This window comes from Protopterus annectens, chromosome 7.part0, assembly GCF_019279795.1.
Source record: "Protopterus annectens isolate FY-2018-M chromosome 7.part0, PAN1.0, whole genome shotgun sequence".
Classification (NCBI taxonomy): domain Eukaryota; kingdom Metazoa; phylum Chordata; order Ceratodontiformes; family Protopteridae; genus Protopterus; species Protopterus annectens.
Genome location: NC_056739.1, coordinates 1,379,401,014 through 1,379,416,834, shown reverse-complemented (window position 1 = coordinate 1,379,416,834; position 15,821 = coordinate 1,379,401,014). Strand labels below are relative to the sequence as shown.

The window sequence follows — 15,821 nt, the reverse complement described above, 5'->3', positions numbered from 1 at the left end:
TGTACACTTTTTATATCCATTGTACATGTATACGCACAAACACACACACACATTCTTAAGGGATCATTCCTAACAGTTTTTATATTACTTGCCTAAGGAAGTATGGCTTGGCAAAAAATTTAAAATCTTCTCCATCGATGTACAAATCCACTTCACAGACTCTAGCATAAGGCACTTTAATTGTTATTGTGAGAAAATTAGAGTCCTGACTCAATTCAAATGCTGGCGTTATCATAGTGACTGTTTCCTTTAGTCAGTGCTCTGCAAACAAAAAAAAAAGTAATACGAATTTAGTAAATAGAAATGTAATCCTTCCTATAAAAATCTTCAAGACAGTATAGTTCAGAAAAGTAGGAAATGAAAAAAGTTAAATTATAATTATGATGCAACAACTTAATGGTTGGGGAAGAAATAAAATGCAACAATTTTATTATAAAAACACAAACTGTTCTGAAGTGTCTGAAGGCATGCGATACGAAAATAAATTGCTATTAGAATGTAGAGCTTTGTGAAACACCATAACAGTAGACACTCCCCATAAAAATCTTTGATATAGACTCAACAGCACGCTTAAGTTAAAGCTGGAAATGGACACCATTCCTCCAACCAAAATATTTTTAACAATTTGATGCCCCACTGGGTTTCCAGCTACATTAGTATATCATGCCATGTGTGACAGCTTAACCAAAAGAAGAAATGTCCACATACCCACCACAGTTATCTCGAGCAGCTAAACAGACTGGTCAGTCTACTGACTCTGCACAGTTTGTCACTCATCTCTTCAGTCCAAATGAAAAAGTATTTTAAAGAATTAATCCTTTTCTTGCAGTGTACAACAGCAAGATTCCGGGGATATTGTTATCTATGCATTTTTCTCATGATATCCCTGGAGAATATTCCTACAAGTGCTCGTGCATGCCTCAAACATACTCAAAAGATTATCTTTTTTTTGGTGGGTCCCTAAAGGCAGCTTAATCTGTTGCTCGGCACTTGTTTTTACTTAATCACCATGTCTAGATTAGCTCCTCTAGACTACAGGTTCTAATAGCATTCCCATGACTGGTAGATTAGGGCAGTTTCTTTTAGATGAAGGCAGAGAGATCACAGCTTTGATCAGCTGCAGTGTCATTTACCCTGCCATGGTGTTTTTTCCTGGTAGTCCCCAACATGTTCCAGAATGCTGATCAATGCATTCAAGCTGGATGTGTACACAGATGTTGTGGGGATGAGACCTCGTCTCCATAGTGATAAAGCCTCCAATGCACTGCCCTCTTAACAAGATGGGACTTCCTGCTGACTCATCATATTAGACACTCCCAGCTGACTTTACCAACCTCGTCCTAGACAAAGACAAGCAGATGCAAGCCTCATCATTCTTTGTCCATCTCTTTTCAGTTGCTTCAGTACCTCAGCTGTTACTCTAACCCAGATCATAAAGGTTGTAGTTGCAATAAGATCTTCATTTATCTACACCAGCAAACCAACAAAACAGACAAAAAAAATATCAACCAACAGTTTATTTTGTTTTGAGAAACAGGATTCTAAATGACAGTACTTTGCTAATTTTAACCAAAGACTTTAGCACATAAAGGTAGGAATTAACAGGGTTTCACCTGAAAGCAGAATGCTTTTGTCTCAACCCTCCTGCTCCATCTACTTATTCTACTTCTGTTTCTCCTGCTTCTTGCAAATTTTCTACACAAAATTAACATAGCTGGCATCAGGAGTGACATTTTAAAAAGTTTAAAATTATGAAGATTTCTTCAAGCTCCTCGGGTCCATTTCCACCCCACTGTTTGTGCACAAAGGTTCAAGCAGGATAAGCTGTACAGTACTTGGGTCATAGGTTCATGGGTAAATACTAGGCTAGCTGCCCTTTGCGACCATTTTAAATCTAGCCAGTTTCCCTTTTTGTGCTTGAAATAACCTAACCCATTTGGTTAGAGACTGTCCGTACTCATCCTATGGTCAATAATTATATATTATCCCTAATGAGAATAACGGGGATCATAGCACAGACAATTTGAGGTGAAACATGCATGGGGTAAAGCATTTAGGAGCTGTCTCTGTCCATTAATAGTACAAGGGGCAGACCTGGGGGTAAATTTTCTATTTCCCATCCATAGATCCAAGTTGTGCAGAGTTGAACTTCATTTTATTTCATTGAGGACCCTGTTCCCATAGCAGTGGTATCCTTTGCGAGATAAACCTATCCTTCCAAACTTTTCTGTTTGTGTTGCAGAAGAGGTTTAAATCCCTATACCATGTATTTCTGATGCCATCTGACTTGCTGATGTGGAGTGAATCCATCAGAAACGGGTCGGAGGATGCCTTGTATGCCAAACACAGGTCACCTCTTAGCAGTCTGTAGGATACCTAGTATAGTGACAGCGTTTTGAGTTGGTCCATGTAGGACAAGTTGTTTAGTCCTTGTATCCTTTTAGTGAGGTATTACTGTAGGTGTTCCGTTGTTGCCTGTGCCTGGACAGATACACGCCAAAGGGGCATTATATTCAATAACTAGTCTAAAAAGAGCTGAGTAAAGGGTGACAATGGCATCCCTAGATCTAGACACAATCCCTTTGTTTATAAGCTGTACAACATAGAAGGACTTTCTTACAAATGTGGATAAATGATGATCAAAAGTTAGAGCATTGTCCACAAGTTCCCAAATACTGAACAACTAGGTCAACTCTTAGGGGCATTTTGCCATTGTGGTAGTTCCCTGGGGTAGATGTCTTGCTAATGCATTTTTTTGGCATTTAGTTTGTCCAGGATTTCAGCATCAGTTAGTTATTTGAGGCAAACCTTCCTGCAGGATGACCAAGTCATTTGGGAGTCAATGACAGTACCCGAGTAGGAACTGTATCAAAAGCTTTGGCCAGGTGGAGGTATGTGGTGTACACTATTTTGCTTTCATCCATTGCTTTGGTGACCTTTTCAAAAGATTCTACCACACTGAGTAAGCATGACCTGCCCTTGACAAATCCAAACTAAGATGGCTCTAACGTTTGGAGGTTCCCTGTGTCCTGAATGATTAATTCCATAATAAGTCCTTCCATGGCTTTGCAGATGAAGCTGTTTAGGCTTATGGTTCTGTAATTTCCTAAGTCTGTTGAAAGTCTTCCCTTAAGCAGGGGAATGATTGTAGCTGTTCCTTATTCATTTGGCACAAAAGCCATTTGGCGGCTGAAATTGTTGTTAGGGGTGTGAGAGGGGTAAAATTAGAGTTAGAGTTAAATTCATCGGGCAATAGGTTTGCATGTCTTCAGCCTTAGTATAGGTAACATTGTTCACAATTTCACAATCAGCTCAGTGCATTTCTGCATTGTGCTTTTGAGATTAAGAACATAATTAAAAAATGCTTTGTGTTCGCCTTTGGCTTGTGCAGCTATTTTAGTCTCAAACCTGGCTTTGGTGCCTTTTATTAAAGGGACAAGCCCAGTGATTTTTTTGGTTTTGATTTCAACCTTTGTTTACATTTCAAGTTTGCTTTTCTGAGCATGCTCACCTTTGGCTGAGGGGTTGGGGGAAGAGTTCCTGAAGGAAGTTTCAAAGGTGTTAGCCAAATTCTATCTCAAATTGCAGTTGCACTGACAACAGCTCTCCCTGTGAGCCATTCATTAGTTTAATCTGTGCATTTCACCCATTAAGAAAAACAGCCTTTCTGGCATTTCATGACCCGAGTGCTTCTGCTACTCTACAAAGCACATCAGTAATGCAAGGCTTTTAAAACATTAGTAAACAAAGGGTTTTTTTTTTTTATTCTTTCATTTCATATTTTATTCTGTAGTGACTGAATCCTGCCCAGCTACAGCAATTTTATGACATGGCTACTACCTATAGAAAGCATCTGAGTGAGGCAAACAGTAGTATAAAACCATATTTAATTTCATGTTTTATTTTATGCTGATTTTTGTGTCTATATCATAACATCGACAGCTTAGGTTGTCGAATCTTAAAACATCGACACCTAAGCATCAAAAGCTAACAATAGCGAATGGCCACATCATCTAATTCTTTCCTCGGGAAAGAATTTGGGTGGCCGTCCGTAAACAAAATAAACAAACACATCCAAACATACTGGGGGGCTTCGCCCCCCCCCACACCCCCCTAACTAAATATACCAATTTCGAAATCTCTCTACATTGGGGAAAGGGCAAATCCATGATAACGCCCATGCAAATTCTTTCCCAGAGGAAAAAATTCGATGATGTGGCAGTTTGCTATTGTAAGCTTTTAATGCTTCGGTATCGATGATTAAGCATTCTACAACCTAAGCTGTCGACAATTCAATAGGAACCCTGATTTTTGAATACTAAATTTATTTAACATTTGTTTACCGGGAACACCACTGGTTACAGGTCTGGTGTTGGAGGTGGATTTCACTATTTTAGTGAACCATCTAACGATACAAGGGTTGCCACCTTTGTGCAAGAGAATAACAGTGGCCATTTTCCATTCAGCTGGGACGAAGCCAATGCTTAGACTATGACTAAAAAGAACACTCAATGGTGTTGTCAATTCTTGTTGCAGCCCATTAAGGACCTAGCCAGGGATGTTATAAAATCCCATAGATGCTGTGTTTTTAGCCTTAGAGAGGGCTTTTATAACCTGCTCTTTAGAGATACAACGTAGGGGGCAGGTGGTAGGAATGTTATGGGGTACATGTGGCGGTGACAGGGGTGTGAAGTTTTCACAGAACCTATAGGCCAAAAGGTTAGCTATGTCCACAGGCACATATGTGGTATCATTAACTACCAGTTTGGCAAAAATTGGGCCTTTTCTGTTTAGGTTACTGATGTAACTAAAGAACGCCTTAAGGTTGTCCTTAGTTGAAGAAGCTAATCTGGATTCGTAGTTTGCTTTGGAGGACTTCACAAGAAGTCATATTTGCTTGTTTAAGCTGAGGATGGAGTGTTTCCAGTTTAGGGCTCACTCCCTCTTACTCTTAGACAGCAATTTCTTCCTGTTATTGTACAGCTTGTTAACAGCAATCGACAACCAGGCAAGTTTGCTCTTCCTGGAAGAGCTTGTTTTGGTCCTATCAGGTATGACCGAATCAATGCAGTTATACAGGTGTTTGTATATAAATCACTGGTGTAGAACTCTGCATAGTTGCCAATTCCATCTGGGGCAGGAGTGCAGTGAACCTATTTACACCATCCCATAAGAAGTTACAGTCTGCTTTGGAGCAATTTCTTAGTTTAGTTGCTGCTGGGGAGGGAGGGTCAGGTGTGATAGTTACTTCAAATTAGACTGATTTGTGGTCAGATCTTACCAGGAAAGACTTCACAGTGGGGGTGCTGGAGTGGTTCCCCATATTGGTAAGCACCAGATCCAGGATGCTGGCACACCTTGTGGGGGTGTCAACCAGCTGGTCCAAGGCACTGGAGTTAATGAAGTCAAGAAACCTTTGGGCAAGTGAGTTTGAGCACAAGTAATTTACCCAGTCAATGGATGGGTAATTAAAGTCGCCCAAAACCATGGTGTTCAGGTGTATCTTGATAGACTCAAGTAAATCCAAATAGGCACAGTGGGTGTCCTGATTCATGCAGGGGGTCTTGTAGCTGGCAATGCATTGAATAGGTGTCCTACCAAGAGTTAATTGCACCTGAAGTAACTTCAGGGAATTATACTGTTTAACCAATCTGGAGATGTATTTATCTTTAATGAATAATGACACACCACCTCCTTTTGTTTTCATGCCTTGAGTTGTGTTCTGTGTATGTGGAAGGAGGTGTAACTCGGTATGGCTGGGGTGCTCTCCATAGCCTTGAACCAAGTCTCCATGACTGCAGAAATGTCTGCATCTTCCAAGGTAAGGACTGCTTCCAGTGAGTGAAGTTTCATATTAAGACTCCTAGGATTTTTAGCAGCATAACCCTGATGTTGCTTTTAAATGGAGTTTTTACATCATGAATTGTCCTTGAGGCACTGCCTAAAAAAGGCACTATGTGGGTGACAACAGCCTTAGCTGGTCGCTGAAATCCCTGGGGTGACAGATGAAGACCATCTCTGGCATAGCATCGAGGTCTGTCGATCATATCATCCCAGGCTGACAGATACTGGATCCCCTTAGAATGACACCAGAAACTAAGCAAATTATTGAAGTCAATCATTTTCTGTTTCTAGTGAGGCATCACCCTAGGTGAAGGTAAAAGGCTGCTTAAGGCTAGGGACATACCTACCTGAGACACAAAATCCTAGAGCTCAGTCATGTCTCTCTTTATGTAGTCCAGAGAGGTAAGTCTCCAGTCGTTCACACCAACACGGACTATAACAGAGTCATAACAGTACCTGCTGTTCAGAGACTTGAGTGCATGAGAGTTATGGTGGATCCTAGCACCTGACAGACAGCTGACCATGACCTTTTCCTTATCCAGTCTGGTGAGAGGGGCATGTGTGTGTCTCATGGAGTCACCCATGACTAATATTTTTGGTATTGTGTTTTGCCTTAAGGGCTTGACAGGCGAGACACTGGTGCATAAGCTATTATGTGTATTGCTCTGTAGAGGAAGTAGTGTGTGTAGCGTGCTTGTGTTTGGGTTTGGGAGGTCTCTGGTGTTTAGGTGCATTTCTGGTGAAGACCTCCACATATGTAGGTATGTGTAATATGTGTTTCGGTGGAGTAGGAGGTGAAATGTGTATGTTGACAACCCGCTCATTGTCATATGTACTGACTAGTGTGTGAGAGCATGGATTCAAGGTTCTTAATATATTTGCTTCTCTCATATGTTGAGTTTGTGTGGACCAGGAGTAGGACTGTTGTCAGTGAACATGAGGCAGTTGCTACACTGCCTCAGGATACTCATTCCTCAATTTCTCCAACCAGCTTGGTTGACATATGTCTATCCATAGTGTTAAGTAAATTTATATGGTCAGCAAAAGTGGTCACACTTAAGAAAGGCTAGTAGGTGACAGGTGTGTTGGTATCTCTGAGGCTAGGATTAGTGTTCCACCTGACAGGAGAGCAGAGCAGTGAAAAATCTCTGGAGGACCATAAGCAAAGTGCTAAGGGAAAATTTAACAAGCAAAACGTATGCATTTATAACAAAACGGTAACCACCACTATGTGGCATCAATGCACGATAGTACGTTACATGCAAACAAACACACACGTGGGGCTTAAATGAAAGAAGAAATAACCCTTTTAACTAAAACTAGACAATAAAAGACACTCTCTCTGAGCTCTAGTGAAATCACCCCTGTTTAGATGGGATACAGATGGCACTTTCCTCCCATAAGGGTGCAGAATGGCCTTCACCAACAAGGATGGCTTGAATTTGATTCTCAGAAGTTACAAAGCAAACCTAGTACTGAGCTATGCTACAGCTAAACTAGTACAGTATACAGTAAGATGTGGCAAAAAAACAGCAAAGACAGTTCCAACAAACAGTACAATGCAAATACAAAATAAGTGCAACATAGGAGCAAAAAAAGGTACTTCTAGTTAGTTGGAAGCAATGGATGCCTCAGATCTTTCAGTATCTCAGTAAAGAGTTGGTTTTAGTTCTCAAGTGATACCAAACAGTCTAGATACAGCAAATCTGAATCAGGCTTATGCTATAAAATGCAGAACTACTAGGAATTCAAAGTGCATAAAATCACAATCACAATAGCAAAAACAGGTTAAATAAAGCAACAATTCACCAGTAATTCCCAGCTTAGATGGGTGTAGGCTACACTCTCCCTCCGTACAAGTTTAGACCACAGACCCTCCTAATGTAAGACAACTAGTTTTGGAGCCCAAGTACTTAAGTCAGAACTAAGACACTTCAGAATAACAGACACAACAGACCTTCAACCAGCAATTTCCAGCTTAGAAGGGTGTAGGCTATCCTCTCCTGCCAGAAAAGTTTAGGCCATAAGTCTTCCTAATGTAAAGTAACTGTTTTGGAACCCAACTGCTTAAACCAGAATAAAGACACTTATAACAACAGGCAAAATAAGCCTTCACCAGCAATTCCCAGCTTAGATGGATGCAGGCCAGACTCTCCTTTCACTAGAGTCTAGACCTCAACTCTCGCAATGGAAAATAACAGATTTGGAGCCCAAGTGCTTAAACCAGAACTCAGACACTTTCAGAATTACAGACACAATGAGCCTTTGACCAGCAATTCTCAGTCTGGAAGTGTGCAGGCCCATCCCCTACTGCCACAAGAGGCTACACCACAAAACTTCCTAATGTAAAATAACTGGTTTGGAACCCAAGTGCTTAAACCATGACGACATTTAGAACAGGCACAATAAGTTTGGGTCCTAAGTGCTCAAACTAGAACTAAGACACTTTCAGAATAACAGAAACAATGAGCCTTCAACCAGCAATTCCCATCTTAGAAGAGTGTAGACTATCCTCTCCTGCCACAATAGTTTAGACCACAAATCTTCCTAATGTAAAATAAATGGTTTGGAACCAAAGTGCTTAAACCAGAGCAAATGCAAAATAAGCCTTCACCCAGCAATTACCCAGCTCAGAAGGGCAGAGGCTACCCTCTCCTCCCACAAGAGGGTAGACCACAAACCTTCTTAATGTAAAATAATTGGCCTAAAACCCATGTCCAACAATTACAATTTAATCAGGCTACTAATAAGCAGTAATAAATGCAGCAGAATAAATGCAACTGAACACTGTTAAGAACAGGCAGCAAAAAGAAAAGTAATAAAGTTGGAAGATACACAAATACAGTAAAAGGAGCTGAATAAAGTGTAATTTTTTTAGTTGTAAGGGAGGAATCAGAAGATAATTCAAGATTAAAAAACTAAGGGGGTGGGGGCCTTCCCACATGATCTCACTGTACTCAGTAGAATATGCTGATGTGATAGGCCTGGGAGGAGTGTCCGATATCAAATTTATAGAAGAGTTACTACATTGTATTATGTTTTCAACACTTTTCTTTTTTAACCTTATATCTGTATGAATCTGTTTCTACTTCCACCGTTATTCTACACAAACAAATGACTCAGATGATACTGTACAACTCTTGGCATCATTCTAACAGTTTGCACTACCTAATGAGTGTCTGCTTCCTGGTCTAACAATGATTAGACCTACATGGTAACATTTAAATTCTTTCCATTCCAACATGATAGCATACTTCTCGACTTCTTAGTACAAAAAATATTGACAGAGCCTAAAATAATGGGGAACAAATGCCCAAAAATAGGGAAATGCTTTAAATACTGCTCTTATAAACTTGGTGTGCATTTTCTGAAGGATATGAACTCAGAAACTCAAATGTGTGTCATTTAGTAACTTCAATCCTCAGTGATTTTCCAGAAAATCAAAATTTTCTGAGGAACAGACCAAAAATATGAGGCAAAAAATTCTGGACATTCACAGAAAACCTGGAGAATTGAGAGGTATGCTTGGTAGTGATGACAGAGCAAAGTGAAAGAAAGTACAGTTGTGTAAAATCTTACCATAACAGTTGATGTCCTTTTCTTCACTGTTGCAGTATTCTGTACAGAACTGATGCATTGCCCTGGACAACCCGTTGCTTCGCTACTATAAGCAAGCTTATAAGAGATCTTAGTTGTGTCGTACATGAGATTTATGCTACCCGTACAGAACATTTGGCATAAAAGGGACTTATGGATGCAATCGGCTACAACTGATTTGCTCCAGAAGAGAACAGTCATCATAAGACAATGAAGCCCATAAACATCCAGAAGGAAGAAGTCATCATAAGACAATGGAGCCCATAAACATCCAGAAGGAAGAAATCCAGAATAAACAAGAGGGGATTGGAGCGAGGCAGTGCAACAATGAAGAGGACATCTACTGTTATGGTAAGATTGTACAAAACTGTACTTTGTGTCTTTCGGCTTTTCCCGGTTAGGGGTCGCCACAGCAGAACTCCGGTCCGCTAATGATTGGCAGTAGATTTTTTACGTGCCGAGTTTGCCAGCCCTGATGCACAATCTTCAACAAAGGTACGCCCATTCATGCATGTCTCCACACAGAAGATGCTCTAGCTGAGAATCGAACAGCACAACGTCTTGCTGTGAGGCAACAACGCTACCGCAGCACCACCACCGTAGTCAAAAAGAAAAAAAACTCTACAGTATGAAAATACACAGTATCTGCCACTAAGCTGAACCTCCGACTCTCTCTCAGATAACCAAAGTCTGATTAGCAGCATGGTACTATGCCATTCTATATCACTGTTGCAGTATTCAGTACAGAAGGGAGAGTAAAAAAAGCAAGAAACAGAATGGGAGGTGGAAGGCTAAGAAGACCCTTAACAAACCCACATAAAATGGTTTCGGCAAAACCTGCTCTGGCCTTGGAAACCATATCCAACTTATAATGCTCAGTAAAGGTACGCACGGAGGACCAAGTAGCAGCTTCAAGGATGGAATTGTGCCCATCCCCTTGAAGAAGGCACCATAAGAAGCAACAGCCCCACTAGAATGAGCTCTAACAATAGCAGACAGAGATTTGCCATGAAAAGAATAACAAAAGGAAATGGTCTTAGATATTCTGAGTTGTTTGCTTATTTCAGTGACAAGGGCTCTAACATTCTGGGAATTACTCTTCTTACTTTTAGTCAAAATTCTTTCCTTTTTATACACACACAAACTTGCATATATATATATATATATATATATATATATATATATATATATATGTGTGTGTGTGTGTGATATGCACACAAATATACGCGTGTGTGTGTATTATATATGTATTTATTTTTTATTTATTTAACATTTGTTTATTTAACACTGGTTTACTGGGAAAGTCAGACTTGGAATGACGCCAATTTTCAGAAGTGGCCCTGGGAGAAACACTCCAGAAGCATGTCTTTGTAACATGGGAGGAAACCGAAGCACCCGGAGGAAACCCACATGAATGCAGGGAGGACATGCAGACTCCTTAAAGAAGGCACCCCAGCCGAGAATCAAACCAGAGAACCGCTTGTTGTGAGGCGACAATGCTACAATGCACCTTCCAATGTATGTGTGTATATATTTTTATTCTTTTCCTTTTTTGTACGTCAGCACTTCACTATGATCAAGAAAATGGTGGACAAAAGGATGCCTTAAGGTGACAAATTTATGTCAGTTGTGTGGCGTTAACATGTCATGGACACAAAAAATCTAACACTTGGGTTAAGAAAAACGATTCTACTAACACCAGAAGTCTCTACATGCTATTGAGTTCCACCTGCTGCCCTAGTGAATTTCCTAATTTTCAGGTCCAGATGTCTGGAGACTTCATGCTGATAGGGGCAGACACAAACCTTGGTTTATTTTTATAGAGAGAGAATGCCTAATTCCCAGACACAAGAAGTTTTTGCATCTGGGGATCAGGCACTGGTTTTCTATACATCACTGAAGGCCTATATATGACTACATCATGTTTGCGTAGGAATGATTTATGCTGGTGCAGCAATATTCAGATGCTTCCTCAACCCAAAATCATCCATTTACCGTCCTTCAAATCCATCCATCCACAAACTCATTTTCCATTTTTGCCCATAGGGTTGAGGTGTCACTTCACCAGTGACAAAGCTCTTGTTGTTGTTGTGTCTTTCGGCTTATTCCGGTTAGGGGTCGCCACAGTGGAACTCCGGTCCGCTAATGCTTGGTAGGGGATTTTTACGTGCCGAGTTACCAGCCCTGACGCACAACCTTCAACGAAGGCACGCCCATTCACGCATGCCTCCACACAGAAGATGCTCCATCTGAGAACGAAAGCGACAACGTCTTGCTGTGAGGCGACAACGCTACCGCAGCACCACTACCGTTGTACTTTTCATAATCCATCATCCACCCTAGACAACAAGGCTTTAGATTATCAGCTCAGAGTGGATCTCCCACTGGCCTTGATAAAGATTCTTGGGATGCAGGTTACCCCCAAGAGACATTTCTCCTGATGACTGCTTAGATCTTGGATGGATGTTTAAGAAAAGAAAAGTATGCCTCTACTACTTCAGCCATCAAGGCCAACAACTATGAAATCAATATGATGCAGCAGGGCGAGATCATTAACAAAGTGAAGAAACTAGATTAGGATATTTGTGCCCGCAGACCATGTGCACCTCCTTCCAACTGACAACTCAGTCATGGTGGGGCCATAATCCCTGCAGCCATACAGTTTTACTTGTCTTTAGTCTCTACATTTCCTTCACACATCCAATAAAGCTTAAGTGAGCATGCAAAGGGTGCAGAGTGAAGCTGCCACTTCTTTTAAGTGATATAAGCCTGGTACACAGCATGCATTTTCCAGAAGTTGACATTTTCTTTTAAAAGGAGCATTATAGGATTTCTAAAATCAGTTTCTTGCTAGAGGGCTTTGTTTACATTTTAGTGCTGTGTAAGTCGCATATCACACAGTGGCAGGGTTTTCAAAGAAGTTTGTTAACTTACTGCAGGTCAGATGCGACAAATATCAGTGGGGCTGGGATGGGTTGTTAGAGGAAGTGCTACAAGCTTACAGTTTGTACTTTTGTATTCTCCTCCCCCCACCCATGGGCTAGATTAGCTGAATGACAGCTTTTTACTCAGCCAGAGATGCTATCGAGTCACTTTCACAGTATATCTTCTTTAGTATGTGCTTTTTTTTTATATATATTTTATTTATTTTATTTATTTTACATTTGTTGACCGGGCTAGTCTAGCTGGAGAAATTTCCATTTTCAGTAGAGGCCCGGGGAGAAAAGCTCCACAGAGTGAGATACATTCAGAGATAAAAAAATTAACATACAGAGAAATTGTCATACAAAAATGTAATAGCAGTATTCATTATAATGAAAATCTAAGAGTTAGTAATCGAGTTTGCAAGCAAACATTAAAAATAAAAGATAGCAAACTCTTCTATATAAATAAAAACTACTACAAGAGTTAGTTACTAAAACACTCAATACAATTGAATTCTCAATTAACCAGTTGAAAAATACTGATAGATTAACATAGAAAGGAGTGAAGGTAAGGAGAATAAGGTGAGAAGAGAGTAAGGGAGAAAAGTGGGAATAGAAAGTGGTGAAAATAAAGGAGCAAGTACTGCAGAAAAGCAGGTAGAGAAGTAAAGGGACGAGAAAAGAAAGACAAAAAGTAGGCAGAGTAGAAAGGAGAAGAGAGATGGTTTTATTTAGGTAGTAATAGTGATGGACTAATCAGGTTTATTACAGGAGCAAAGCCAGTGATTTTGGAAATGCACTTTAATGTTCTGTTTGAAAAGAGGCAATGAAGTTATCTTTGTTATGCTAGTGGGTAACAAATTCCATTTTGTCCCTATAGCATTGGTAAATAGAGAGTCACCAGCATTGTTATTTGATTTTGTTGAACTTGTCAGAAGTTTGCTGGAAGAGCGGAGAGAGTTGAGATTTTTATAAGGGGTTATGAGCTGTGAGAGTATGGGGGTATTATTAGGTTGGTATAGTATTTTATGGGCAATGCAGAGTTGATGGATTAAAAGATAGTTTCGAAACTCTGGCCATCCTAGAAGTTTTAAGTTGAGGCAGTGATGAGTTTTATAGGGATTACCAGTAGCAAAGCGGGCAATGTTATTATAACAGGTTGCCAGTTTGTTAAGGCTGTTTTTTTTGAGGTTGGTGAAGATAGGTGCAGCATATAGAAGAGTTGAAATAAGATGAGAGTGAGCAATCCGTGTTCTGGTAGATGGTGTAAGAAAAGGTCTGATTCGATATAAGGATCCTATCTTTCTGTTAACTAGTTTTATGGAGTTGTTAATGTGTAGGTCGAAAGAGAGATTATTGTCAATTGTAATACCTAACAATTTAGTTGAAGTGTCGGGTAAGATAACAGTGGCGCTGTTTGAAGAGATGGAGAAATGTAAGGGGGAGGTTCTAGATGTGGGAGTAAAAAGAAGAAGTTTGGTTTTTTTGGCATTTAGTAAGAGGAAACGGCTAGAGAACCATGTTTCTACTGTACTGAATACTTTTTGGGTGAGAGAGATTAGTTCTGGGGTAGATGGAGCTGAGCAGATGAGTGTCGAATCATCTGCATATTGAATGCAGGTTGCTTGAGGGATTATTGTTTGAAGATCATTAATGAAGAGGGAGAAAAGAAGTGGGCCAAGGATAGAGCCCTGAGGAACTCCAATGGAAACAGGCAGGAGAGAAGAGATGTGGTTGTCCCAGAGAACAGCTTGTTTTCTGTTTGTGAGGTAAGATTTAAACCATTTAATGGCTGGGGCATCAAATGAGATGGATTCGAGAGTATTGAGTAATAAGGGGTGGTTTACCATATCGAAAGCTTTGGAGAGGTCAATGAAGAGGGCAGAAGAGAGTAGGTTGTTGTTTCGGTTCTGGTTAACAGTCTCTACAAAAGAAAGCAGGGCAGTGGTAGTACTGTGATGTGGTCTAAAGCCATGTTGGCAGTTTACTATTATGTTATGTTTTGAGAGATATTGTACAAGTTGATGGTGGATACACTTTTCCATAATTTTGGACAGAGGTGAGAGGAGAGCAATAGGCCTATAGTTGGAGTAATCAGTTGAGTTTCCACCTTTGTGAAGTGGGATTATATGAGATATCTTCCAGACTTCAGGGATGATTCCTTCTCTAATTGTCCTATTTATAAGAATAGATATAGGATATGCAACAACCTTAGCAGCCTTTTGAAGAAAAAGGGAAGGGAGTTTATCAGCAGAGGGGGTGCATGGTTTTAGCTTGAGAAGAAGTCTGAGAATATATGACGTGGAGATAGGTTGTAGAGAAAAGTTAAAAGAGGAGTTGGTTAGTTTACTTAGAGGACAGAAGTTGTTGGCATTAAGTTGTTTAGCTAGTGCTTGGATAGTTTCTGTGAAGAATGAGTTAAGAGCATCTGCAGTCTGTTGTGGGGTATCTGGGTCTGCATTTAGTGGGGAAGGTGTTTTGGAAGTTCCTGGTGAGAGGAGTTTATTGATTGAGGACCAGAATAGTTTAGAATTGTTAATATGGGTTTGTTGTAGTTCAATATAGAATTTCTTTTATCGGCTATAACTGCTTTTTTAGTTAGATTTCTATGCTGTCTGAAGAGTAGGAGATCTGTATTATTTCTGTGGGATCTCCAACTAGCCCAGACTTTATTCCTAGCGAGAATAAGTTTTTGGTTTCATGGGAGAGCCAAGGGGCTGTATTGGATTTCATTCTAATAGTACGTTCTGGTGCATGTGTGTCAAGAATGGATAAAAATATTTTGTTAAAATGTAGTACTGCATTTTCAAGAGGGAGTGTTTTAAGGGGTTTCAGTTACATGCACTGAGTTCAGCTTGAAATAGGTCAGGATTAAAATGTTTGATGGTGCGTATTTTTCTAGTAATGTGGGGATTTGGACAGTCAGTTTTTTCTCTTGTTATAAAAGTTAAGGAGTGGTCACTAACATCGTCTGGCAAGGTTCCTACTTTGTAATTAGTTTTTAGTCTGTTTATAAGTATCCAGTCCAATATGCTTTCTCTCTTAGTATGTTTATTGAGCCTAGTAGTCAAGTTAATGGTTTGGGTGAAGCCGTGAAGGTTAATATGGGATGAAGGATTTTCTGCATTAATGCTATTCCAGTCTATGTTCAGGTCTCCTAGAATGATGGTTTCCTGTGGATAGGTAGCTGATATGCAACTAAGATAATCTTCAAGTATTGGTATATTGTTACCAGCGGGCAGATGCATACAGATGATATGTATGGATTTTTTGGAATTTAATTGGAGTTTGATAATGATGGATTCTATCTTGCTATCTTGAGATGATAGGGGTGGAAGGCTAGTGATATTAAGATGTTTTTTAAAAAGAATAGCAACACCACCACCTTTTCTTTTGGTACGATCGAGTCTTACTATGTTATAGCCTTGGGGAATGATCTCAGAGTCTTTAGTGCTA

The 15,821-nt window shown here is 40.0% G+C and overlaps 1 protein-coding gene across 1 annotated transcript in view; it reads right to left on the bottom strand.

Moving 5' to 3' along the window:
- SHQ1 (SHQ1, H/ACA ribonucleoprotein assembly factor) overlaps positions 1-15,821 on the bottom strand; it is a 2,222,560-nt gene that overhangs the window by 1,807,662 nt on the left and 399,077 nt on the right. Inside the window, exon 2 of the mRNA XM_044076401.1 lies at positions 93-261. Coding sequence (XP_043932336.1) covers positions 93-235 — 143 coding nt within the window. The 5' untranslated portion in view covers positions 236-261. The remainder of the gene's footprint in view (positions 1-92; positions 262-15,821) is intronic.